Source organism: Haplochromis burtoni, unplaced genomic scaffold (assembly GCF_018398535.1).
Source record: "Haplochromis burtoni strain Fernald_Lab_line unplaced genomic scaffold, NCSU_Asbu1 Contig_215, whole genome shotgun sequence".
In the NCBI taxonomy this organism is placed as follows: Eukaryota; Metazoa; Chordata; class Actinopteri; order Cichliformes; family Cichlidae; genus Haplochromis; species Haplochromis burtoni.
Window position 1 is genome coordinate 727,217 of NW_024582576.1, and position 25,876 is coordinate 753,092.

General features: G+C 41.2%; 1 protein-coding gene across 1 annotated transcript in view; it reads right to left on the reverse strand.

The window, feature by feature from the left end:
• si:ch73-105b23.6 (fibrillin-2) overlaps positions 1–21,668 on the reverse strand; it is a 21,879-nt gene extending 211 nt beyond the window's left edge. Inside the window, exons 1-12 of the mRNA XM_042226500.1 lie at positions 18,784–21,668; positions 12,059–12,114; positions 9,892–11,970; positions 9,103–9,225; positions 5,116–5,249; positions 4,536–4,703; positions 4,151–4,330; positions 2,636–3,227; positions 2,344–2,493; positions 1,271–1,488; positions 723–798; positions 34–324 (exon numbers count right to left, since the gene is read on the reverse strand). Of these exons, the coding sequence (XP_042082434.1) occupies positions 34–324; positions 723–798; positions 1,271–1,488; positions 2,344–2,493; positions 2,636–3,227; positions 4,151–4,330; positions 4,536–4,703; positions 5,116–5,249; positions 9,103–9,225; positions 9,892–11,970; positions 12,059–12,114; positions 18,784–19,034 (4,318 nt within the window). The 5' untranslated portion in view covers positions 19,035–21,668. The remainder of the gene's footprint in view (positions 1–33; positions 325–722; positions 799–1,270; positions 1,489–2,343; positions 2,494–2,635; positions 3,228–4,150; positions 4,331–4,535; positions 4,704–5,115; positions 5,250–9,102; positions 9,226–9,891; positions 11,971–12,058; positions 12,115–18,783) is intronic.
• Between the last annotated feature and the right edge of the window lie 4,208 nt (positions 21,669–25,876).

Genomic DNA, 25,876 nt, shown 5'->3' on the forward strand with positions numbered 1-25,876 from the left:
ACCTGTTTCTAAAAACAGCAATGATCCACTCACAGGACAAACCAAAGAGATGCAGTTGTTCCTCTGCAGGGGTGCTGACATCCGTCGAGCGAATGGCCTTGCCATCGGACATGAGGAAATCATCAGAGGGGTTGGCGCTCCAGAGGCCCATGAGACCCACGGTGCGGTTGAAGAAGGTCTCAGGAACCTCCACTAAGGCGCACAGCTGATTGCTACCCCCACTTCGCCACACCACCACGTGGAGGCCGTTGGCATACACAGCCGCGCAGCGTTGCAGTTCGGTACAGCGCACTGCAAAGTTATTCTTACTGGCATGTACAAGACCTGAATGGACAGCAAACATATATGCATCATATAGTTACGACTGTAATGTGTTGTTTATAATAGGTTTCAAATCTGTAATACTTCATACACGTGCCTGATTTACTGTTATATAATTGTTACATACTTTTTAAAAGGGATCTATTATTACTGCTTTTCCTCCTTTTTAGTCATGTATACACTGTTACAGTGATGGATGATTGTATTAAATGTGTTGAAAATTTAAAATAATGAGGTAATAACAAGGAAATCTCTCTGAGCCAACTGGTTCACTTTGCTCATCTCAGGCACACGACTCAGGCTGTGATCACAGACTCCTCACCCACCAGCGGCATGCAAAGCTTCTCTAGTACACTTAAAGAATAAAAATATACACTTGAGATGTGTGTGGTGATTATTACCAACGGTGACTGGGACTTCAACGTCATCCACCAAAACTCGCAGTCTGCTGTCCTTCTCTGAACTCCTCCATTCAATCTGAAAATTTCAAATGTTTATCTGGAGCTTGGTTCATCCATGGAATATCAACAGTATCATCTAATATCTATTTAAGCCTGCATGCATCTTGCAACGAAAGAAGCATAGGAAAAATATGGAATTAAGATTTCAGATAAATTCATTACTGCCTAAAGATTTTGACACTGAACCTCATGTACCTGCCACAACAGAGATGATCGCACATGTTCAGTCAAATTGATATAGATCTATGTGCAGCAGATTTCTACTCTTTTATGGAAAATAAAGAAAGTGTAATCATCTGTTTACTTCCCGAAAGTTAGAGGATTACTGCCATGTGCATTTTATAATGAAGTGGAGATGATAAGTTTAGCTTAGAAAATCTCGCTTAAGCTAAAAATCTCCTGAGTTAACTCCCGGAAGTGAATATGTATGCTTTCCCAACTGGAACTATTCCTTTAGCGCACACAGACTTTCTCGCTCTTATCCTGACCTTGCCAATGCCTTGGTAGAAGGCAGCCATGCGCACCACCGCTGGGACTTCAGTGATCCTGTTCACGTCTGGGTGTAGCCTGTCAATCTGTCCTTGCAGGGTGAAGATATTAGAGCCGGTGGCAGATGAGAGACGCAATATCACAAACTCTCCCAGGGCCTTGAAGGAGTACGTTCTCCCATCGAAGGTGATGAAATGGAGGCTGCCATACACCATTGCTGCACGGGAGGAGGGGGGGAATTAAAAAGTTTTTCACATCTTACTGTCAGGGGCTGAGCCTGTGACCCAGCTTTTAGATTTTTTTATGTTAGATTGCAATAATGTTAAGTTTTTGTGTTATTATTTAGTCAGGGTTTAGTTGAGTTTTATTCTAGTTTTTATTTCATCCATGTGTTTATGAGTCTTTTCCAGTCTTCTGTCTGTCTTGCCCATATGGAAAAGAAATAGAAAAAAAGACTTACTTCATATAGTGAATCATATCAGGCTTATATGATTTACTCATGAAAGTGGCCACTTTCTCATTACTTTCATATACTGTTTTAGTAAGTATCCAAAACAAACAATTTCATTTATATAATTTTTCAAGGGATCTTATATCTGTTTTCACTCTTGTATGCTTTTCATACAAGTTTCACGCAAGAAACTTTATAAGATTTATGTATATCTTTTCCATATGGGCGTCCTCTATGTTTAATGTGTAGTTATGCCGTGCTTTTGTCTTCCTTATCTGTTCCCGTATGTCTCTCTTTTTGTTCTGTTTCCCCAGTGAGTCATGTGTTTGTGTTTCCATGTTTACTGTCAAGCTTGTGTTGTCATTTCTACATTCCATTATATTTCTCTTTTATTTTGAAAGTTCTAGGTTTTACTAGTTTGGGTTTTAGTTTCAGTTTTCGTCACTGTTCATTTTTTGCCTTTTGTATTCATGTTTTTGGGCAAAATAAACGACTCGCCTTTTGTTAACGGTCATCCACTTGGGTCCACATCAAAAACACACCGGCTTCTCAGCCGTGACACTTACTTATACAGACAGATTGATATGTATTAGTTTTTCTTAAAATGGAGCAGCCGCTCACCTATACCCTGTGTCACCTTCTTGGATTGGGTGAAGCCGTCAGGTCTAGTCCAGCTGTAACCTTGACAGCGGTCCAGCGGCCTCTTGTCGAGGTAAAAGTGGCAAAGTGGAGACTCCATACAACACCACTGAAAGGGCAGGAGATCGTCATCTGAAGAGAGAAGTTTAATAAAATAACATAGTCGTGTTATTTCATCAAGCGGCCGTGACAAGTTTGTACATTACACTAATATGTTAGTTAGTAGTTATACTAGTTTTGTGGCTGATTTGACAAAAGAAAAGGCCTGTATTACCAATATGTTTCTGTATGCTGTATCCAGAGAAGTAGCGCTCATTGTATCCAGCTAGCAGGGCACCATCAGGTTCATACACACACCTCTTCCCTGAGCCATATATATTGGACAGGACTGAGCGGAAGGTCTGCCCCTGTGCACTCCCCCACCGCTGACCCCTCAGCTTCACCACAGTTGGACTAGGCACAGATGTATCCTGCATAAATAACAGATCCTCCAGAACCTGGTTCCGTGTGCAGGGACAGGCAGGCAGCCCTTTTGTCCACTCATCAGGATCAGGCTCCATCACTGCCCACTCCTGGCACCTGAAGCCGGGATCTACGTCTGACCCCGTCGGTCCTGTCAAATCATAGACCAGCTGGCCTAAGTTCCCCATGGTTCCTTTCACTTGCTGAGGCCTGTATCTTCCCCCAGGGCCAAAGAGGTTTTCAGGAGGGACTGGGATTTCCTTGATAGACAGCTTTCCATTTGTGTAGCCGATAAGAGCATCGTGGTATTTTCTCTGACCTGGGCCCCATTTCATCTCCCCGTATCGCAGGAGGGCAAAGGAACGCGCTCCGTCTGTGGTCAGGATACACTGGAAAGTGTTGCTCTAAAAATAATAAACATTAACTTTAACTAACTCAACATGTTGCAACAAAAAGTAAATTTAATGAATTCAATCACTTATTCAAAGTGGCTAATAAATGTGTGCTTTTGTTTTGATGTACTTTGCTTCTAGTATTGTCAGTACAAAAGAGCAACAAGAGCTTAGATACAGTGTAAAAGTGATCTGATGAAGACTGGTGGCAGCAGATATCACTGCACTCTGCATTCAAGTCCTTCAGGGCAACACAGCCCCAAGGTGGCACCAGAGCTAAATAAAACAGCATGTTCCAGGACTCAGGACTGAATGCCTTTCTTTCAGCTTACTGTTCAAAAGGCTCACGTTGCATAAAAGAATAACACGTAAATGAGGTCAATCTGACAAGTAACCAGTTGCACTCCCTGCTCAATCAAACCTTTTACTGGAACTGGTACATAAGAGCTTTCAGGAACAGTTAGAGCCTGAATCAGAGGTTCAGATTATAAACTGGTCATTAACTTTTCCAGTAAACACTATGAATGTGAACATATTTAGCCCAGTATTATAGTAAAAAAACACACACACACAAAAGCACGTTACTGCATTGTTGTGAGACGGAGTTTGGTAGTTTTGAAAATAGTATAATAAAGCAAAACTTTTACAAACATCATTAACATCAAAACCCACTTTTGCTCTTTTTATCTTGCTTTAATAATAATAATAATAATACATTTTATTTAAATAGCGCCTTTCAAAGCACCCAAGGACACTGTACAACAGATAAAAACTGGAAATATACACAATGATAAAAATAGAAGATAAAAGATAAAACATACAGAAATTTAAGAATAGGCAATTTCTTTCTTATGAAACTACTGATTATGACCATATGCAATGTTTGTGTGACATGTCCATACAAAATAAGAATGCAAGTGTTGGCTGACACTCACCTCTGAGAAGCTGACCTTCTGGAAGGAGACAGGCATCACATCGTCCCAGGTGATTTTGAGGATCCAGGCAGGGGTAAAAGCTGGCTTGTTTTTCAGGCGCTCAAATTTTGTTACTTCCTCAGCCGTACGATTAACCACTACCTGGGAGTAGACATCTGACACATTCCGTGTGTGGTATTCCTAACATTTAACAAGAAAGGGAGTATTAAAACAAAGCAAGTACACCGTGGTGAGTTTGCTCTGTAAGCTGTATCTCTTTAAAAGAAAACTAGGTTGTTCTTTGTCTCGGTTTTACTTTATTGTTTCAACCAAACAAAATCATGTAAAATGAACTTCAAAAGTCATTTTGATCCCAGCTCAACAATGACATCTGATGGCATTGAACCTGATAGAGGAGCCGTCCATTCCCTTGAGTGAGGTCTGCATCATCCCAGAACACAGCTAACAAAGTCAAGTTCATGTGGTCAGGGAAACCACTGGCGAAAGGAGACGGGAGGAGATACTGCTCATTCTCAACAACAGATTGAAACTGGACAAGCCCATTATCAGAAAACTAAGAAAACAAAAGGAGAGACAATATCAGACACACATTAAAATACCAATCTTCTCCTATGAAACTCGATATTTATGGCTAATTTTACTGCTCTCCTCACTATATTTACTTCATTATAAAGAGCTGAGTGCAAGAACTCCCACTGCTGTAAACCTTTAAGTAAAATCTACACTATTTGCATATTTTGTGGCTAATACCCTGCTGCAATTAGTACATTGCATGTACAGTATGCGTAATTCAACAAATGTATAAGTAAGAAAATGTCATTCTCATTTCTGAAATGTGTTGATTACTGCATTTGCATCACGATTTACTCATTAGTTGCTGCTACTTTGAAGGAACGTTCTACAACATTATAATAAATTGGGCACCTTTGTTCCAGTATTTATAGATAATCGTAGTAAGAACTCACATAAATTCTGTCGTACAATTTCCCCATGAAGGGGAAGCCCATTGGTGGTGTGATATATGGAGAATTTCCATCTTCTGTGTCTATGTTTACTTCATTATCCCCGACATCATCTCCATAGGGAAACAGATTTCCCTCTGTGGGGGGAATAACAGAAAATTAATAAGTTACTGTGGATCAGGGAAATTATTTTACTGCTATTGGTAAATAATCATCATCATTACCATTGCATTAATAATATAATCTGCAGCATTGATATTGCATTCAGATGTTTAAACAGTGTGTGTGTCTTTCAGAAAGACTAAGTTGCAGGCTGACAGGAAGTTGCAGAGAGTTTGCAGAAATGAAAGCAGAGTCTAAGTTATTCTGAGGAGCAGGTTAGACGAGGCTATTTGAATTACTAGGTTATTCAAATTGTCTGTTATACTTTTATATTCTTTTATTAAGCTTTTAGTAGAGGTTCTTGATTAAAACATTTATTCAACGTAGTACATATAGTTCCAGTTAGGTTATTGTACCTAAGGATGAGCCTCGGTTCTGGTAAAAGGTCAGAAGTGCAACAGGTGAGATGAGAGAGCATGTAAGGTTAACACATACACACACACACACATTAGTTAGATTCATTTATAGGTGAGAAGTTGGTCATGTTTGTCTCTGGAAAGAGGAACAGTTTCTTTCTGACAGATGCAAGAAAGAGGAACAGCATCTGGCAGGATGTGGGGCTTGTGTTTCAGACGAGATAGAAGACAATGTTCTTTTAAACTGTGTTAAAAGTTATTGTGGTTTTGATTTGACGTATGTATATATTCTGTCTGTGACGTATGAAGGGGCGTCATTAATTCAAACCCTGATGCTATAAAAATCTGTGTATGCTTTGATTAAGTCAAAGATCAGCCCTGTCTGCGAACGGAACTGGTCTTCCCACGCGTGTATTCATTAAAATCAATTGTTTGACCAAGATCTTCTGGACCAATGGTTGTTTGTACTCTCCTCCTCAATATTTGAACCTTAACATTACATATTAATGTGAACATATTAAAGTCATCAACTATGCAAATCAGTTTGCTGTGAACATGCACAATTATTGTTTTGATTGTTTATGTGTCATTAAAAGTAATCCAACTGAGCTTTGCTGCTACCCCAACATGCTGTGAGCTAGACTATTGTCCTTTTTGCTAATACAACATGCTGAAAACTTTCTTAAAGCATGCTCAATCATCCAGAAAAGACAGAAAGGTACATAAAGTTGATTCTTTTAATCTGAAGGTAGTGTTTGTCACTGATCCAAGTCTCCACTGAGGACTGAAGGAGTCACTTGGATGAGTGACGAAGTGTTTCTCCCAATGAAAACACTACGTTCAGTTAGCAGCCTAATCTACATTGTGTTAGATAAACATATTTAACCACCTCAGTGGTAATATAAAGAAGCACTCTGAATCCACAACCATCGACTGAAAACGTGTAAATAAAGTTAAGGTTTTCTTATTTCTTTGTTTTTTGTTTTCGTTTTGTTTTCTCATTTTGCAGGAATGTTAGCTTAATCAGTAAGGCAACGCAGGTATACTAACAAACGCCTTTTTAATTACACGATATATTTTAATGAAGTTACATGAATTAATTTCAAGGCTTAGCATTATTTGCAGGCTGTTTTTGAAGTGATTGTGACAGTTTCAAATAGAATTTCCAAATTTAGCTTGCCAGCAGGTCTAATAGATGCTTGTAGCACAGTGAAAACCTTTTGTTTAGATAATGCATAATTTGACCAAAAGAAAGTTTTGAGAATGTAAAATAAGAAAATATTCACATTTCAAACACAAACATCAGTGTATAATTATTAAGGTGATTAACTAAGACATAGCCAACCCGTCATAGTTATCCTTCTGCATAATGTGCTGTTTCTCAGACAGGAGCAGGTATGAGACCCTGGTAGGTTAATACAGGATGATTCCCCACGACATGGATGGAGTGACGCACACTCGTTCAAGTCTGCACATCCTTCTTTTCCATGACCGTTGTCATTGGTGGGCTTCCAGCCCTGATTGCACGAGCATTTAAAACCTCCTACATTGTTGATACATGTGGCAGCAGAGTGACAATTCCCATTCATGGCATTGCATTCATTAATATCCACACACAATGGCCCCAAACTCATAAACCCTGGCATACATATACAAACAAATGAGCCTGGGGTGTTGTGACAGTGAGCAAGAGGGTGGCATGGTTTACTCAAGGCAGCGCATTCATCCACGTCTCTGCACCAGGAGCCGTTTCCATTGAAACCTGTTGGGCAGTGGCATGAAAAGGATCCGGGTGTGTTCAAGCAACGTGCCACTGGGTGACAAGGTGAATCCTTGCATTCATCGGTGTCAACACATGCCAGCTTCTCTTCATGATATCCCAATGGGCAAGAGCAGCTGTACGATCCAGGCAGGTTTTTGCAAACTTGGTCAAAGCGGCAGGCGTTGGTGTCTTTGCATTCATTTATATCCTCACAACCTGAGCTAATGGTTTTGTACCCCGGAGAGCACCGACAGACGAAGGACCCTATGGTGTTGTTACAAAATGAGTGCTCTGGACACTGGCTGTTTTCTGGCTCCTGACACTCATCCAAGTCCTGGCACTCAGTACCATTCAGTTTGAACCCTTCATTACAGGGGCAGTCGTAAGACCCGTGGATGTTGACGCATGTGGAATGGGGCTGGCACACTGAAGAGTTTGAGCACTCATCCACATCTACACATCCCGTATTGTTACTCCAGAATCCTTCGACACATTCACAGAAATATGAGCCAATAGCATTGACACATGTTCCATTGGTGCAAAGCTCCCCTAGTTCTTTGTTACTACATTCATCAATGTCCACGCACAAGTTATCGACGCTGGAAAATCCTCTGTCACAAGGACACAGGTAACTACCATTGGTGTTGATACACCTGCTATGTTCCGGACAGGTAATGTTATTTAGGCATTCATTGATCTCCTCGCAGACAGTGCTATTTCCTCGGTAACCTTCCCAGCATTTACAAAAAGAAGATCCAATTGTGTTTAAGCAGTTGGAAAATTTAGGACACAGAGTAAGGCCAAGTGAGCACTCGTCTATGTCCACACACAGAGTGCCATTCCTTGTAAAACCAGGGTCACAGGTACATTTGTAGCTCCCTTCTAGATTAGTACAGGTACTGTTGTCAGGGCAAGGGAAGTCACCCATCGCACATTCATCTATATCCAGACAGTGCGTCCCGTTGTCTTGAAAACCACTCCAACATGTGCAGATGAAGGAACCATTTGTGTTGAAACAGTTGGAGAAGGCAGGACAGATTTGATGCTGTAGTTTGCCACATTCATCCACATCCCAGCAGTCAGTTCCTGTTCCTTCATAACCATCTGCACACTGACAGTAGAAGGAACCCTCATGTGGAAGGCACTTGGCGAGTGGGTGGCAGTTGGCACTAGCGTTCAGGCAGGTTGTTTCATTCACACATGTTCCCCTGTTGTACTCCCGTCCCAAGATACATGAACAGGTGTACGATCCGGGAATGTTGCTACACGTCATGTTCTTGCTACAGGCTGTGACCAGCTGACATTCATCCACATCATCACACACAAAGCCATCACCCTGGTATCCATGCTTGCACTGGCAGCGGTAGGATCCGTTGGTGTTGAGGCATAAAGCTAAGGCGCTGCAGTTGTGTGGCAGGGTACTATTCTCCTGGCATTCGTTCACATCCTGACAGTCAAAGCCATTTCCCTCCATGCCAAGTGGGCAGACACAGGAGAATGATCCAGGTGTGTTAGTGCAGCTGGCAGCTGGGTGGCATCCTTCGTTTTGGCCTTGGCACTCATCGAAGTCTATAATTTATCCAAAATGGGACAGTGTCAGCGAAACAGCTCCGAATGGTGCTAAAAAAAAAAAGCTCAAAGAAAGTCCACTGATTGGTGCAAAAGAACCAATTTTTCCAATTGAAGGTTAAATGAGGATTTATTACTTACCAGAGCAGTTTTTTCCATCACCCGTAAAACCGCTGAGACAGAAACAGGAATGGCTGCCCACTGTGTTGACACACTTAGCAAATTCACTGCAATCCTGTTGACCTGTCTCACATTCGTTCACATCTACAAAGGTAACAGGAAATGAGGTGTAAGGTAGGGTAGAAAAAAAGGAAAATAATATAGATTTAAAAAAATGTTATATGCAAACTTTAATCTAGAAGTGAGATAAAATAAATAAGTTTAACCTCCTAAGACACAAACTTTTCCATGGCATGCATTTTTAATTTCTCTTTGCTATTTGGGCTGATTGGGACCTGATGAATGTAAAAACAAAGAATTATGTGATTTTTTTTTAACCTGATTTTTGTTTCTGAGAAAAATTAGATCCGCATATAAGGATGTTCGCTTTAAATTCAGATAGAAGAGTGGCGGTATAACGTCCTTGTAAGTGTATATCAGGCCCTTGTAGAGCAAAATTTTGTATTTTAGTCTAGACAACCCAAAATGTGATGTCCACATTGGACGCCAGGTCCTAGGAGGTTAAAACAAATATTAGGAAATGAATACTATAAATGAAGTAACTCATTATTCTGGATCCAGGAAGAGCCGGTGGTTTGTTAATCAGTATTAAGCCTGGTTTCTTAAACAGTTTGAATAAAAAGCCCAATCAAACCGTATATGAGAGATACGCATCTATATTATTGAGAATTTTGTTTTGTTAACGTTATAATAAAGTGTTAAACATGCCTTGACAGAGTAATTGTGAGACATATGAAAAGTTTGTTTTACCGACACACTGAGTTCCATTGAGAGTGTAGCCCTGTTTGCAGGTGCAGGAAAATGATCCAGGGATATTTTTACACTCCATTTCATTTTGAGGACAAACATTTTCCCTCTGGCACTCGTCTATGTCGGAGCAAGTCAGTCCATTGCCCGTGTAGCCCAGGTCACAAACGCACTGGTATCCAGTTGGTGAACGGTGGCACAGGCCGCGACTGTGGCACGCAGGGTCACACAGTGGGCTGGGTGGCACACAAGTGTTATTAAAGGCCACTGTACCATTCAAACATGAGCAGACGTGAGAACCGGCCGAGTTGATACATGTTGAGAAAGCGGGGCAGGTTGTATTAGAGATGGAGCATTCGTCCACGTCCTGACAGAAGAAGCCATCGCCCCTGAAACCCTCCTGACAAGTGCATAAGAAGTTCCCTATTAGGTTAGTGCAGTTTGCTCGTGCGTGGCATATATCCTTCTGAGAACACTCGTCTGCATCCACGCACTGAGTGCCGTTTGCTACAAAGCCACTCTTGCAGGTGCAGGTGTATGAGCCTTGCGTGTTGATACACGTGGCATGGACATGACATGGGTTGTCTTTACACTCATCAATATCGATGCAATTCATGTTGCTACCAGGGCGGTAGTACCCAACCCGGCATGGGCACTGGTACGCCCCGTCGGTGTTATTGCACTCTTCATTCACGCCACAGGGATTCTTCAATTCCTTGCACTCATTTATATCCTGGCAAAGGGTACGGTTAATCAAGACGTAGCCAGGCTGACACAGGCATGAAAAGGATCCCTGATTGTTGACACACGTAGCTTTGTTTCTGCAACCTCCGTTATCCACCAAACACTCATTTATATCCCTGCATTGCTGTATCCCATCTCCAGAATAACCCACCTGACAAGTACAGTTGTAGGAGCCTGGAAGGTTAATGCACAGAGCACTGGTGTGGCACTGCTTAGCCTGCGAGCATTCATCCACATCCTCACAGGTAAAACCGTTCCCCCTGTATCCCTCCAAGCACTGACAAGAGAAGGACCCAGGTGAATTCGTGCAGGTTGCGTAGGGGCTGCAGCGGCCGGGCACGCACTCATCCACGTCAGTGCACTGGGAGTTATTAAAGATAAAGCCGCGGCCACAGTCACAGTAGTACGAGCCACCAGTGTTCACACAGGTAGTGGTAGAAGGACAGATGTTAGTTCTTTCACACTCATTTATGTCGTTACACTGTCTTCCGTTTCCAAGAAAACCAACTGGACAAGAGCACTCATAACTGCCCATCCTGTTGATGCACACCGCCCTGGGGTCACATGCATTGTTTCCATTGCATTCGTTTATGTCTACGCATGTCAGCCCATTCCCAGCAAAGCCACTTTTGCAAGTACACGTGTATGACCCTAAGCTGTTTTCACAATCTGCAAAACGGCTGCAGGTGCTAGCGGCACATTCATCGATGTCCACACAATTCTTTCCAATATTTTCAAAGCCAGGGCTGCATATGCAACTGTAGGATCCAGGCAGGTTTCTACAACCTCTGTAGCCATGTCCAGAAGGACACACGTTTGGAGTCTCTGAGCATTCATCTACATCCAGACATAGGTACTTTCCATTGCCCTTATAACCAGGATTACAGGCACAGACGTGAGACCCTGGGGTGTTGGTGCAGGTGGCGTTCCAATGGCAAATATTCGGTGTTGTGCATTCATTAATATCAGTACACTGAAAGCCGTTACCAGTAAAGCCACTTTTGCACTGGCATTTTCGTCCTCCCTCAAAGTTAGTACAAAGGGCATATTCATGGCAACCCCCGTTGTCTCTTTGACACTCATCTACGTCCTCGCAGGTTGTACCATCTCCAGTGTATCCACTGCGGCAGACACAGTTATAGCTGCCTAAGGTATTGGTGCAGTCTGCCTGTTTGTGGCAGTTGTTCAGGCCACTGCCACATTCGTCGATGTCGCTGCAGGTCAGACCATCGCCCTGGTAGCCCATTCTACACGCACAGGTAAAGGTGTTACTGATCCTTATACAGTCAGCGTTGGGGTTACATTTGCTGCCTGCTTCCTCACAGTCCCTCAGATCAACTGAAAAGACATAAAGACAAGAAATGAGCTTGAAAGAAGATGCACCTGATCATGTGTCACCTGAAAGTATTATGCAGAAGTCTGACACCTGCACCGCAGCAATCCAGCACTGCAAATAGACTGAACAGCCACAGAAGTGAAAACCTGTGAAGGCAAAGAAAAGAAAATTATGGGAACTGCCCATAACTATTTAAAGTAGCATATGCAACAATATACTTTTTCTAGAAACATTCTGCACTCTTCTTGGACAATGGATAAATAAGAAGAGTTCATACAAAGGTATACAAAGGTAAGGAGAGAGGAATTTCATCCAACTTGGACTTTTTATAGCTCTCTAAGTACAGATAAACACCCATGTTATACCCAAGTGGCCTCAGTTTCTACCTTATGTAGAGTGAGGTGAAATGTCATCCAGGTTTGTTTGTCAAGCTTTGGTGTGTAACTAGGCTTTTGTAACCAGAGAGCATGTGTTACCTTTTTTACTCTACTTACAGGCCTACTTTCATCACTCATCATCATTGTTACGGTCGATTTAACACAAATAAACCTATGGGGTTATCTTGACTCACCATCTAAGTAGGACTGTCGTTTGCAATAAGAAAAAACATGTTTTTGTTGAGTTCCTAAAAATATATTATGGCTACATCATACCATGAAATTAGATCTCCTATAGTTAATGCATTCACTTAAAAAAAGAAGTGTCAAAGTAATCGTAACACTTCCTAAGACATAGCATGCCTAAATATTCCAACCTGGTTTTACCATAAATGAAGACATTGAGTTTTATATTTAAAGCAAATATTTCATTTCACCTAAAAATAAACGCCCCAAACCCGATCAAAGGTCTTTGTGTGATTAATTTGTTTTTTGTCTCACAATGAGAAATCGATTTTGTGGACTTGTAAGATCTGGCAGTTATTTGGCGTCTGAAAAAATGTCATGTGCTGCACAAACTGGCTGATGGTATTAAAGATCAAAAAGCAAAAATCATTTCTGTTGATGACGTTATAATTTTCAGCATTATGATGACAAAATTTTCAGTTTTTTGTTGACTTCAGAGACGTAATAAGAAATTAAGGTAATTACAATGCTCTGCTCTGATAATCCTGATTTACAAAATGAAAAAAGTGAAGCACTTTTATTATTTATTCATTTGTTTTTCTGGTTTTGTTTTAGGTTCTTTTTTAATTTACCTGACCTGTTCATCCTCTTTGTGTTGTAAACTGAAAGAAACACAGTTCGCCACTCCACTGCCATATTTTCTACTTCCTTTGCATGATTAAAGCTTAAAAGTAATTACAGCTGACAGCTATAGGATTTTTAATGGATTTTGGATACCAGTATTTGGGGATTTAAAAGTACTATATTCCAATATATGAGACAACTTTTTAAAATTTATTTGGACACACAAAATTAGAACCGTTTTTTATAACCTTTGTTATATGTTTTCTTTTAATCTACTCACTTGCACTTATCACCGATTGCTCAGCAGCTGGGTAGTTGTATTTGTGGCATTTCAAACACTGGTATTAACACCACGGAATATTGATTTTACATATTAAAGGAAGTCAAGTAAAGGAAGTCTGCTGTTTTTTTGTTTTGTTGTAATGCATGTTACTGTGTAACACTATGTAACATGCATTACATAGTAAAATAAATATTCCTGTGTCTTTATGTCTTGAGCATTTGAAAATGCTGTATTAATGTGAGTTGAGAGAACAACCTCATTACAGGCTAAATACCAGGAACTCTCCTTAAGTCGCATTAAAACTGGGCGAGGCTGCTGAATGAGAGTTCAAATGTCTCCATTATTCAAAAAAAGGTGATCAAATAGTTAAAATGTGTTTTTCTCATCTCTTCTTTACTTTAAAACCATTTTTTAACTTTGATAAATTGCAATGCCGATAAAATGGCAAATAGCTAACAATGGCAGGCAATATTGTCAGCCGGTATTATTTGCTGATTGGTTGAGGTCTAAAAAACCTCCTTAATTACTGGGCCTTGGTGCAGATCATATTACTTCTAGGCTGGACTACTGTAATTCATTATTATCAGGAAGTCCTAAAAACTCCCTGAAAAGCCTTCAGCTAATCCAAAATGCTGCAGCAAGAGTCCTGACAGGGACTAGAAAGAGAGAGCAGATTGCTCCTGTTTTGGCTTCCCTTCATTGGCTTCCTGTTAAATCCAGAATTCAATTCAAAATCCTGCTCCTCACATACAAGGTCTTAAATAATCAGGCCCCATCTTATCTTAATGACCTTGTAGTACCATATCACCCTATTAGAGCACTTCGCTCTCGCTCTGCAGGCCTACTTGTTGTTCCTAGAGTATTTAAAAGTAGAATGGGAGGCAGAGCCTTCAGTTTTCAGGCCCCTCTTCTGTGGAACCTGTCATGGGTCTGAGTCTGTGACCCAGGGATCATGTGTTATTTTTGAGTTGAATGAATATTATGAGTTTTATTCATCTTTCTTAATCATTTATGGTTGTGGTGCGATCTGCTCCTGGTTCCTCGTTTCCCTGTGTGTTGTCATGTCAGCTTTGCTGCCCCACCAGGCCTGCAGAGTCCCTGCCTTGGAGCCAGCCACACCTGTGACAGTCACTCACCTGTTGCTGATCTGCCTAATCAAGGAGCTCTACTCAGCGCAGGATTATTAATCTAGAAATACAGTTAGTGCTCAGCTCGTATAATCGTGTTTTCAGTTACTCTCTTGTTGGAATGGTTAATGTGTTTTGTCTGTCGGTGGATGGGGCGGCACTCATCGTGGCATCTCTTGTTTTCAGGGTGATTACGCAAACGTGTGGAGGGAGCAGCACACTGTTGAACACAGCACTGAGGAGGACGAAACAGTACCACGCATCACGGAGAGGAATCACAGCACGGGGAATTGGGAGAGCACACACTGTGGATTACTGGCACTGTTTTCTCTGTAAATAAACACACTTTCTCCATTCTAAAAGTCCAGCGTTTGGCTTCTCTCTCAGCCAACCTTGACAGAACCAGCTTCCAGTTTGGATTCGGGAGACAGACACTATCTCTACTTTTAAGATTAGGCTTAAAACTTTCCTTTTTGCTAAAGCATATAGTTAGGGCTGGACCAGCTGACCCTGAATCCTCCCTTAGTTATGCTGCAATAGTCATAGGCTGCTGGGGAATTCCCATGATGCACTGAGTTTTTCCCTTTCAGTCACCTTTCTCTCTCAACATGTGTTAACAGACCTCTCTGCATTGAATCACACTTGTTATTAACCTCTGTCTCTCTTCCACAGCATGTCTTTTATCTTGCCTTCCTTCTCTCACCCCAACCGGTCGCAGCAGATGGCCCCGCCCCTCCCTGAGCCTGGTTCTGCTGGAGGTTTCTTCCTGTTAAAAGGGAGTTTTTCCTTCCCACTGTCGCCAAAGTGCTTGCTCATAGGGGGTCATATGATTGTTGGGTTTTCTCTGTATCTATTATTTAGGGTCTACTGTACAATATAAAGCGCCTTGAGGCGACTGTTGTTGTGATTTTGCTATATAAATAAAACTGAATTGAATTGGAGGTATCTCCTATCACTGATAGTATGCAAATCAAAAAATGGAGAAAGTATTAGTGTTTTAACACACTAATTTCTGTTTTCAGCTCACATAAATTGGGTGATACTGTTAGGTTTTGTATTGTTGATTGTCATTTATGCTTAGAAATATCTACTTATATATGCTTAGAGTTTTATAATTAGTTGTAGATTGGTAGAGGTTTGATCCTTGATAGTCTGCAAACTTTGTGTGCATTAGAGAGCACTCTGGGAGCATGGGAGAGGTCGTACCTTCTCTTATTGTTTTATGGTAGGATAAACGTAGCTATATCTGTTTTAGTCTAAGTGCCTTTTGTTTAGATGAACTGCTGGACTTCCAGACCAGCAGGTTTAGGGAAGTCTTTATGGGGTCACACTCTGACCCCCCCCACCCCACACACACACACACACACACAGTATTCTTTGTTCACATGTATACCTATGTAAGATGTTATATGCATATTCATGTAACCACAATAAAAGGAGTGCTATGGGGAACCTGGCTGAGAGTCTGACGGAGGTCAAGTGGTGGAACGACACTTGGCTCCAGGCAGGTCTCCCTCATGCATGAGTAACAAGAAGAACTTTGCCTACTTGGTGTTCAGTGCTTTTGCTGTGTTTTTAAATTGTCTCGTTCCAGCGGTGGGCCTGTGCTAGACAGACCCAACATTAATTGGTCCTTCGATGCCGGATCCCTAGAATTGACATTCACCGAGGGGAAAAAGAGACACGCCGATGGACGTCAGCCAGGACGTATAGAAGTTCCTGTAGTAAAGTCCCGAGACGTAAGAATTTGTCATCGGGCCGGTGGATTAGCTGTCTGTTTTTTCTCCTCGCTGGATGGTGATTGACGGGATTCGAGATTAATGCAAGAACAGCACCAAGTAAGTACTGTACAAAGAAGAGCGCTGTAGCTGCGCGGGTTCACGCAGACCTGAGCCGTGCGGTTAATCGCAGGCTTATAAAGGAAAGAGAGCAACGCCTATGCCGTGCGGTTTCACGCAGGCAGGTGCAGCTCAGTGACTGCGCGGGTACACGCGAGTCCAGGAGCTCAACGGCCGTGCGGGTTCACGCAGGCTGGGGAAAGTTATAGGCCTATTTGTGTTGTTTGTGTACGTCTGTGTCAGTTGTTAAAAGTAATCTGCATTAAGCTTAGGGTTGCTCAAATTCAGTACAATGACATATGAGGTGAAGTGATATAGGTAAATATTTTAACTAATGATGTGCATAGAGGCACTTGACCTGTTTGAAAGACTGTCGTCTTATTATGAGCCGTTGTTGAGATATAGAGCACACCTGTGAAAACAACTAATATGCTGAACCCTGTATGAAGCGGCTGAAAACTACTTGATGGAGAAGCTGAATTGAATATGAAAGTGCAGGTCTCACTGTGGGCAAAGCACGCAACCACTGTGTGAGGTTGCGTTGTGGTCTCTTCTGAGCTGATTAGCAAGCTACACATTATCAGATCGAGAGCTGGCTGAGAACTCATCAAAGACAGGGAAACAGAACTATGGTAACTGTGATAACTGGAGTGTGCAGCGTTTCCGTGAGCAGTTTTTCTGCATCTTGACTCGTGTGTGTGTGTGTGTGTGTGTGTAGAGTGTTCATAACATCAGCAGTGTTCAATGCTTTTGCTGTGTTTTTAAATTGTCTTGTTCCAGCAGTGGGCCTGTGCTAGACAGACCCAACAAATACACTTGCTCAGGTTTTCAGTATTTTAAACTTTGACCTTTTTAATATGAAAACCTATCACAGGAAACATAAGTATTGGCTCCTTTTACATATGTAACTATAGTTGGTAAATTTAACTCAGAGTTTCAACTGTGAGTTAGTTTTGAGGTGAGGGCTTTAGTTTAAAATCTTCTTGGCATAATGTCATGTAGTTTTCCCGCCACCGAAGCATTTTTATGGGAAATGACTCAGAGTACAGCTGAGCTAAATTATGAGAATAATACCAACAATCCCGTTTCTTCTGCTCAGATTACCATCTAAATGTTAAGACTGTCTCCAGGGCATGCAACACTATTGTCTGTGTCTCAGGAGAAGGTTCTGGATGGACAGTCAGTACTGAGGCTGACTCCAGTTACATCAATATGGGCACGCCTAGTGTAAATCATATTAATCTTCTTTAAGGGGGAGTCCTGCTTTAACAAATGACAAATAAGAAGTCCGTTGCCACGAACGCTCTCAGTCTTGCTAAAACTTTATGTCCTCTTTTTTAATTGGTCTGCTCTTCCGTACTCTACACTTTCTGTGAGTAAAAAGGTTTATTTAAAAAAAAATATCAGTCTCATGTCAAGCTGTACTTGATTAGCTTAGCACAGCACAAAGACTCTAAACATGGAAACAGATATTCCCTACACAGCCCAAAGTAAAAGAGACAGGCTTGTGAACATATTATATCTTCTTTGTTTAGCTGCAAAAAGAAAAAGGAAAAAATACCAAAATAAGTGGCAGCCTTCTAAGAAATAGTGCAACATATAAGCCTCTGTGAAAGCCAGAGGTGGAAAAAATGCATACAGAAAGTAAAGATATTTAAGCTGAAGTGTTGGAAGTAAAAGTAAAATTACCTAAAGATAAATACTCAAGGAAAGCACATAGTTAAGTACAGTAATGTAGAATTTGTACTTCCCACCTCTATAAAAAACCACATTGTATTTTTTAAACTTTATTTGCTCCCAGATTGTAAAAATGATGCAAAATATATTTATGAATTTAATTCATTCAAAAGCAGGTTTTGTAAAAGGTTATAGAGCGACCCTTCTCACCCCTCCTGGTATTTAACAACTACCTGTAGCTTTAGCTGGTTTGTATTACTAATGTGCCGATTACAGGGGATTACTGGAGTCCACAGGGGGAAAAAACATTTTCTGAGCAGCATTTCTTTATTGTGTAGAAGAAAAAGTCTTGAAATTGCACTTTTGTTTTATATTAAAGGGGATTAAATGCATTTTGCTGGTTCGGCCCACTTAAGATTAAAGTGGGCTGGATGTGGACCTCGACGCAAAATGACTTTGACAGCAGGTCACAGTTAACGTGCACTTGTATTTGGCAATGTCACAAACTGATCCATGTAACGAGGCACTATCAGTCCAGTGAAGCTTTCGTGCTTTATTTATATTCAAGCTGACATTATTTTTCAATAAAAATGCAATAACGATTATTTTACGTTACCTTCACACGTGAGGCTCGGTGACTCTAAGTCACGACAAAAAAAGAATGAAATAAGAGCAGAATAAAGTAGTGGAGCTCCTTCCTCACCTCATATTTCTGAGTCCGCTGGTCCTGTTTAAGTCTGAAATGGGGTAGAGAGTGTGGGCTTGCCACCTCCAGATCCTTCTCTTTCTCTGCTCTTTCCTCACAAGGTAAAACTTTATTTCTCGAGCAGCTTCTGTCGCTTTCTTCTCCTCCAACTCTACCTGGATTTCTCCACCCCTCTGGGTACAATAGCCCATCGCATCATACTGTCCACTGCCTTGACATCTTAAACCTCTGGGAAGGGGAACACCCATGTTGCCCTGATGTATCAGTTCATACACAATAAGTGGAACAGACCCAGAGGCCCTGGATTGTCCTCTCTATTGCAGACAAAAGATGGCAAAATTATTTCTATTCACCTGTTCAGCACAGGTGAAAGAGATCTGAAGCCTTCTGGTGACATCTTAGAGGTTTGATTGTGTTGCTCAGAAAAAATCAATTTAAATATTTTCTTATTTACATATTTTTGAATTCTGGATCCTGGAATTCTTACATCAAAACAAGGAAAAGATGAGGAAAAGACAGTTGAGCTAGTCCCCGAATCAGAGTTTGCAAGCCTGGATTTTTTGCTGTTACGCTCTTCTTCATCTACATCTTCTTTTCTGGACCTTTTCGTGGATCCACCAGGCAGCGGTTCTTCTTCTGTTACCTGCTGATTGATGTCCTCATCAGCAATATTACCAACGTGAGGACAGCCCTCGCTATCAGTGTCTCAAGCAGAGATGAAGTCAGAGTCATCATCAGAAAACTCCTCGCTCCATCTGATTCTTTTGTTTGGTTCCACATCTTCTTCATCCATCTCTCTAGACCTCCTCCTGGATACAGCCGGCTGAGGATCCTCTTCTGGGATGTACTGGTGAACATCCACACAGTCTTCAAATGCCTCATCAGAATCATCACTTTCAATGCCAACAACAACAACAACAGCATTATGATCATCATGCAGTTCATTGTGGTCAACATTGGCATTATTGTCTCTCACATTAATATTGAGAATGTTTACATTGTTCTCAATGATATTGTCAAAGTCCTCATCATATCGTGCCTCCATTTAATCTAATAGCTCATTCAGCCTCCAAAAAATGATATCATAGAGAGCAACATAAAGATTGTTCAGTAAGTCCCAGAGTCCACCAATAGGCTCATAAGCTGGTTCCTGATCTCCACTTGGAAACATTTCTGGGTTAACCTGTCGGCCTGCAAGATCATTTTATCTTTTAATTAGCATTCATAAATATCTGCTGAAAATATCTGCTGTCTCAGTGACATCATCAACTCTGCAGGTGATAAACCAGTAGTGGCATGCGGTGTGATGCGATAACTGAACAGAAATTGGGACAGTCTGGTTTGCAAGGTATCAGCTTTTACTTTCTTCATCCCCTCCTGGGACTGGACCGCCCTCTCAGCCAACCCACTGGAAGAAGGATGGAAAGGTGCTGACCTCACATGGTCAATGCCATTCTGCTTCATGAATGACTCAAACTCAGCACTTGTGAAACATGTTCCATTGTCTGAAACTAACATTTTAGGTGGTCCAAACACACCGAAACTCTGTCGCAGTTTCTCTATAGTCACCTGTGATGTAGAGGATTTCACAGGGTAAATGTCCATCCACTTGGAAGGAGCATCCACTATGATTAGAAATATCTCCCCGAGGAAAGGCCCTGCATAGTCCACATGGATCCTGGACTATGGTGACTCCGGCCATTCGCAAGGGTGTAATGGTGCCGTAGGTGGAGACTTGTGGTGTTTCTGACACTCCTCACATGCCTGCACTTCCATTTCAACGTTCTCATCCATCCCAGGCCACCATACATAAGACCTTGCCAAGCCTTTCATCTTCGACATGCCTGTATGAGTCTGGTGCAGGAGTTTCAATATTTTGTCTCTGTCTTTGGTGGGAATAATTAGTCGGGCTCAGCAGAGCACGCAATCATCCCTCACACTCAGTTCCAGCTTTCTCTGTCGATATGGCTTGAAACAGGCCCCGGTCTGAACAAGCCAGCCTTTTAAGGTGTACTCACGAACTTGCAGCAATAAGACATCCTTAGCTGTCCAACGTTTGATCTGTGCAATGTCAACTAATGTGTCATCCAGTAGATTCATCATCAAAACCTGCTCAGCCATCTCTTCAGGCGCTGAGTCTGGTACAGCGGTACCTTATCTCTATGAAAGTCATAGAGAGGTGTTCTTTAGTTGTTCCCAGTTCAGGTTTTGTTTTGGTTTTTCCCTCGTTTTTGTTGTGTACACCGTCTGCAATAAAGCTCGCTCGCATCACAGCCAGTGCCAACGTTTTGGGTCCTCATTCTTACAACACCACACGACTGCTGCCGCAGGGTGATAGCAGGTATTTTTCAGCCCTAATTTTAGTCTGCACTTGAATTTGCAGCAAAGGTCAGTTCATGACAAAGGGACAGTGTTTTGAAACGTGGCAGTTAGTTCTAGCACCAGTGACATGGTGGCGGCATCAATTAAACATCCTGTTCAGGTCACAGAATGACACAGTAATAAATCCTTGGATGATAAAACAGCCACAGATACTGCGCAGGCTCATTAACTCTGTCCACTGTTGAGAAAACTGGGACAGTTTTATGGCCTTTCACTAAGATTTAAGTGTCTGGTCCCTTTTGACTGCATAATTGGTTACCCTGGTTACATGTAGCAGTGATAGGCTCTGCACTGCTATCAGTGTCTGTATGTGTAACAAACTCAGCATCTATTCTGCGTCGTCTAGGCAGGCGCATTTTTTTTCTTAAAGAAATCTTAATGTAATGTTTTTCCACTGCAAATATTAATCACAGTTAAATTAAGGGGGCTGGCAGTAAAAACTAAGCTGAGCTGTGATGTCGTCAAGTACAGCTCAGTTCCTATTGTAGAACGATACGGACTTGGTTCTTCATCTCACCTGTGCTTTGGTTCCTGTCCAAAACAGGTTTGACCAGGACGCACATGTGCAGAGAAAAGTAACCTTGTTGGGTGCGTGGACGGAATTTTTCATTCGGTCTTTGACTCTGCAGGAGACGGATGCATAGGAAGCGGACAGACGAAAACTTTCTCCTTCACGTTTGATTATGACAATGTGGATGTTTGCTGTTCTGGCCGCTCTCGCAGTAGCAGCCTCGGATCAGAGCTGTAAGCAGTTTAAATTTGATACAAACTTTATTCTGCTGAAAAGAAATGCACATTTAATGGAAATTTTCACCCAAAAAAAAAAACACATTTCAAAGTAAAGACATGGATATATTATGATTATATGCGATGTAGTTTTGCTTTTTACTTGACCAAATATTGTAATTAGCCGCCAGAGTTGAACCAAAAAGCTGTTTTTAATGTTATGCTAGCTAGTTTTGTTGGTGGGTGGCAGTTTAGAAGGTTTGTACCGCTCTGTTGGGACTAGCAGAGTCTAGCAAAGATTCAAGATTATATAATACTGAAAGGTTTTTTTGTTAAATTTAAACATCTTTAAGTCACAGTATAGTAATGTGGTTACATATACAGACGCTCGCATGATTGTGGTTGATGTGAAGAAGGTGAAAGGAGATCGCACCTATGACCTGTCCAGAATGGCCTACTACATGGAGAAAGACGTATGTACAACCTTTTTGTGTGTGTGCACGTTTTGTATAATGGACCCACTGGCTAACTCCATCAATTCACGTGACTTTCTGCAGGTGAAGATGCTGCCACTGTTTACTGACCAGAGCAGACGCTTTACTCCTTCTGTGGATGGGCAGAACCTGCTGATGGAGAAGATCATCATTTACTACGTGGATGAGGAGCCCCCGACTGTTCGTGCATCTCGTCCTCCTTGTCCAATTTTTTTTTAATTTTGAAAGGAAATTTTAAAAATGCTTTTTTAAAGTAATCCCTTACCATCTAAATGTTAACACTCTTGAAATTTCACTTCTTTTTATATTAAAGGGGATTAAAGGCATGGTTAAACATTTTCATACTGAGACAAAGGGGAGTTTCTCTGGTTCGGCCCACTTAAGATTAAAGTGGGCTGGATGTGGACCTCGATGCAAAACGACTTTGACAGCAGGTCACAGTTAACGTACACTTGTATTTGCCAAAGTATGTCACAAACTGACACATGTAACAGTCCAGTGAAGCTTTCATATATTCAAGCTGACATTAATTTTTAATAAAAATATCAGTGCATTAGTAAAACGCAATAACGATTATTTTACGTTACCTTTACACGTGAGGCTGGGTGACTCTAAGTCATGACAGTGCCTTGCCCCCAACAAAAGAATAAAATAAAAGCAGAATAAAGTAGATCCTTCCTCACCTCATATTTCTGAGTCCTCTGGTCCTGTTTAAGCCTTTGAGTTGATCGATTTTGGTACAGAGTAGAAAAGGCTTGTGGATATTCTGGGGTTGCTGTAACTCAGGAGGAAAGTCTCTGAGTGAAGATCAGATAAAATCTGATTTCGGATGTTTATGGTTTGTGTTAATGTGCGTTCCTACTAGAAAATAAAATAACCATTCTCTCTCTTATTTTTAAAGGAAGTGTGCATGCATCCAGCCAAGTTTTTAAGTACATGTGTTCAACTGCTTTCTAATAAAAATATGTAATAAGCCAATCACATGGCAGGAACTCAGTGCAGTATGTAGACATGGTCAAGACAAGCTGTCATGTTCTGTTTTAGACTTCATCTGGGTGAGATTATATTCTGAGTGGTTTATGTTTGTTTTCTTGAAGTTTTCTGTTCTAGTTTGATCATTGATCAGAAGTTTGATCACGAGTCTCTGTTACGGTGTGGGTCTCGGGTTCTTAGTCATTCTTTCATTATGTTTAGAGTGTGTTTCTGTTTTCCTTCAGTTGTTTGTGTTTACCAAGTTTTCTCTGCGTTTTTGTCTGTTCATCAGTTTCCCTGTTGTGTCTCTTGTTTCCTCTTTTATTCTGATAGACTGTGTTCAGCGTATTTAGTTTTGCTTCCTCCCTGTCTTGTCAGCTCTGATTAGTCCCAGTTGTGTAACCGCCTGTTCCAGTCCCCTCGTTATCCTGCCTGTGTATTTAAGTCTTCAGTCTCCCTGCTTGTTGTCACATCCTCCACGTTAGCTGTGTGTTGTAGTTCCATGGTCTCAAGTCTCTGCAGTTGTTAGTTCTAATTTGTCTTTATTTTGTTTCCTTCATCTGCTTTGTTTTTAGTTCATTTTACCAACAATTAAAGCTGCTGCTTTAAAGTTTGTGTCTCAGAGTCCTGCATTTGTTCCAACCCTTGCCTGCCGCACAGCTCACCATGACACGAGCTGCTGGAGTTCAAGCCAAGCATCAGAATGGGAAAGAAAGGTTTAATTTAATTGATTTGGGACCTTGCATAGTTGTTAATGCCAGGCAGGTGAGTATTCTTAAATGGCCTGGCTCCGTCTTACCTGTCAGACCTTTTACACCAATACACTCCACAAAGATCTCTCAGATCATCTGACCAGTCACTCCTTACTGTCCCCATGTCGAGACTGAAACACCGAGGGGACCGAGCTTTCGCTGTTGTGGCCCCCCAAACTATGGAACAAACTGCCCCTCCATATCAGGCTGGCCCCAACACTTGAAATGTTTAAATCACTTTTAAAGACACACTTTTTTTCAAAGGCTTTCTAGGAGTATTATCAGAGTCAGTTTGTAGTCAGTTTTTAGTCAGCTGTTGATCATTCTTAATCTTTCTACCTTGTTAATCTTATTCATTGTATATCTTATTGTTTATTCTACTCATGTTGTGATATTTAGTATATACACTGATTTATTTTTATCTTTTTTAATTATATATTTATTTTGTTTATTGATTTCATTGTATGCTTAAAGTATGGTTTTTAACTGCTATCTCTGTTTTATTATTGGAAAGCACTTTGGTCAACTTTGTTGTTTTTAAAAGTGCTATATAAATAAAGTTGGATTGGATTGGATTGGATTCTGGGAACGGTTGATCTGCTGGGATTTTGATACACAAACATCTTTTGGGTGGACAGAAAATGGTCTAAGAGAAAACACTGATGTCAGAGGAGAATGGCCACACTGCTTTAACATGACACAAAGGCAACAGTAACGCAATTAACCATTCGTTACAAACACGTTATGCAGAAGAGTGTCTCTGAATTCATGTTAAATGAATTGCAAATGGGCTGCACCGGGTGCTACTGCTGTTAGCAAACAACAGTAAACTGAGGTTATAGTTTGCATGTGCTCACCACAATAATGTGGTTTGATGAGTTTCGATTTTGTTGCAACATCTAGATGTTATGATCTAATTATGGCATGAACAACATGAAAGCCCCTTTCCGTCTTAACGGTTCAGGCTACCAGTAGTGGTGTAATGGTGTGAGGGAAATCTTCTTGGTATCAAAGAACAGAAAGCCGAGGTTATAGTTTACATAAGATCACTAAAATGTTCTGGTCCGATTAGTCTTGAGTTCAGCTGCTGTCAGGTCAGACTTTACTGTAAACAACCATGAATCTGTTCTGCCTTTTATCAGTGGTTCAGACAGCTGCTGCTGGTTCAACATGTATTTTTCCTTGATGTTACCTTGTCACAGTTTAGGCTCCTTAGTACCAACTGAAATTTTCAGGGTGAGATTCACATCTCAATAAAAAACAGAGAATTATCTTTCAGTTAACACTACTGATTTACATCCTGGAAGAACTTCCATACTGGAAGAAAGAGCGAAAGAGATCATATGTAAAAGGGAATTTTGAAAAAGTGCTTATAAACGTTATAAATGATCTTTTTTTTCTTAAAGAAATCTTAATGTAATGTTTTTCCATTGCAAATATTAATCACAGTTAAATTAAGGGGGGATGGCATTAAAAACTAAGCTAAGCTGTGATGCCATCAAGTACACTTCCGTTCATACTGTAGAACCACCGCGCTGCGTTCTCCTGAAGACTCTCGTTTGAACAAACTTGCGCCCACCGGAGCCTCGACTGAATTCTTCGTTCGGACTCTGCAGGAGACGGACGCATAGGAAGCGGACAAACGAAGACTTCTTTCTTCGCCTTTGATCATGAAAGTGTGGGTTTTTGCTGTTCTGGCCGCTCTCGCGGTCGGAGCCTCAGCTCAGAGCTGTAAGTAGTTTAAATTTGATACAAACTTGATTC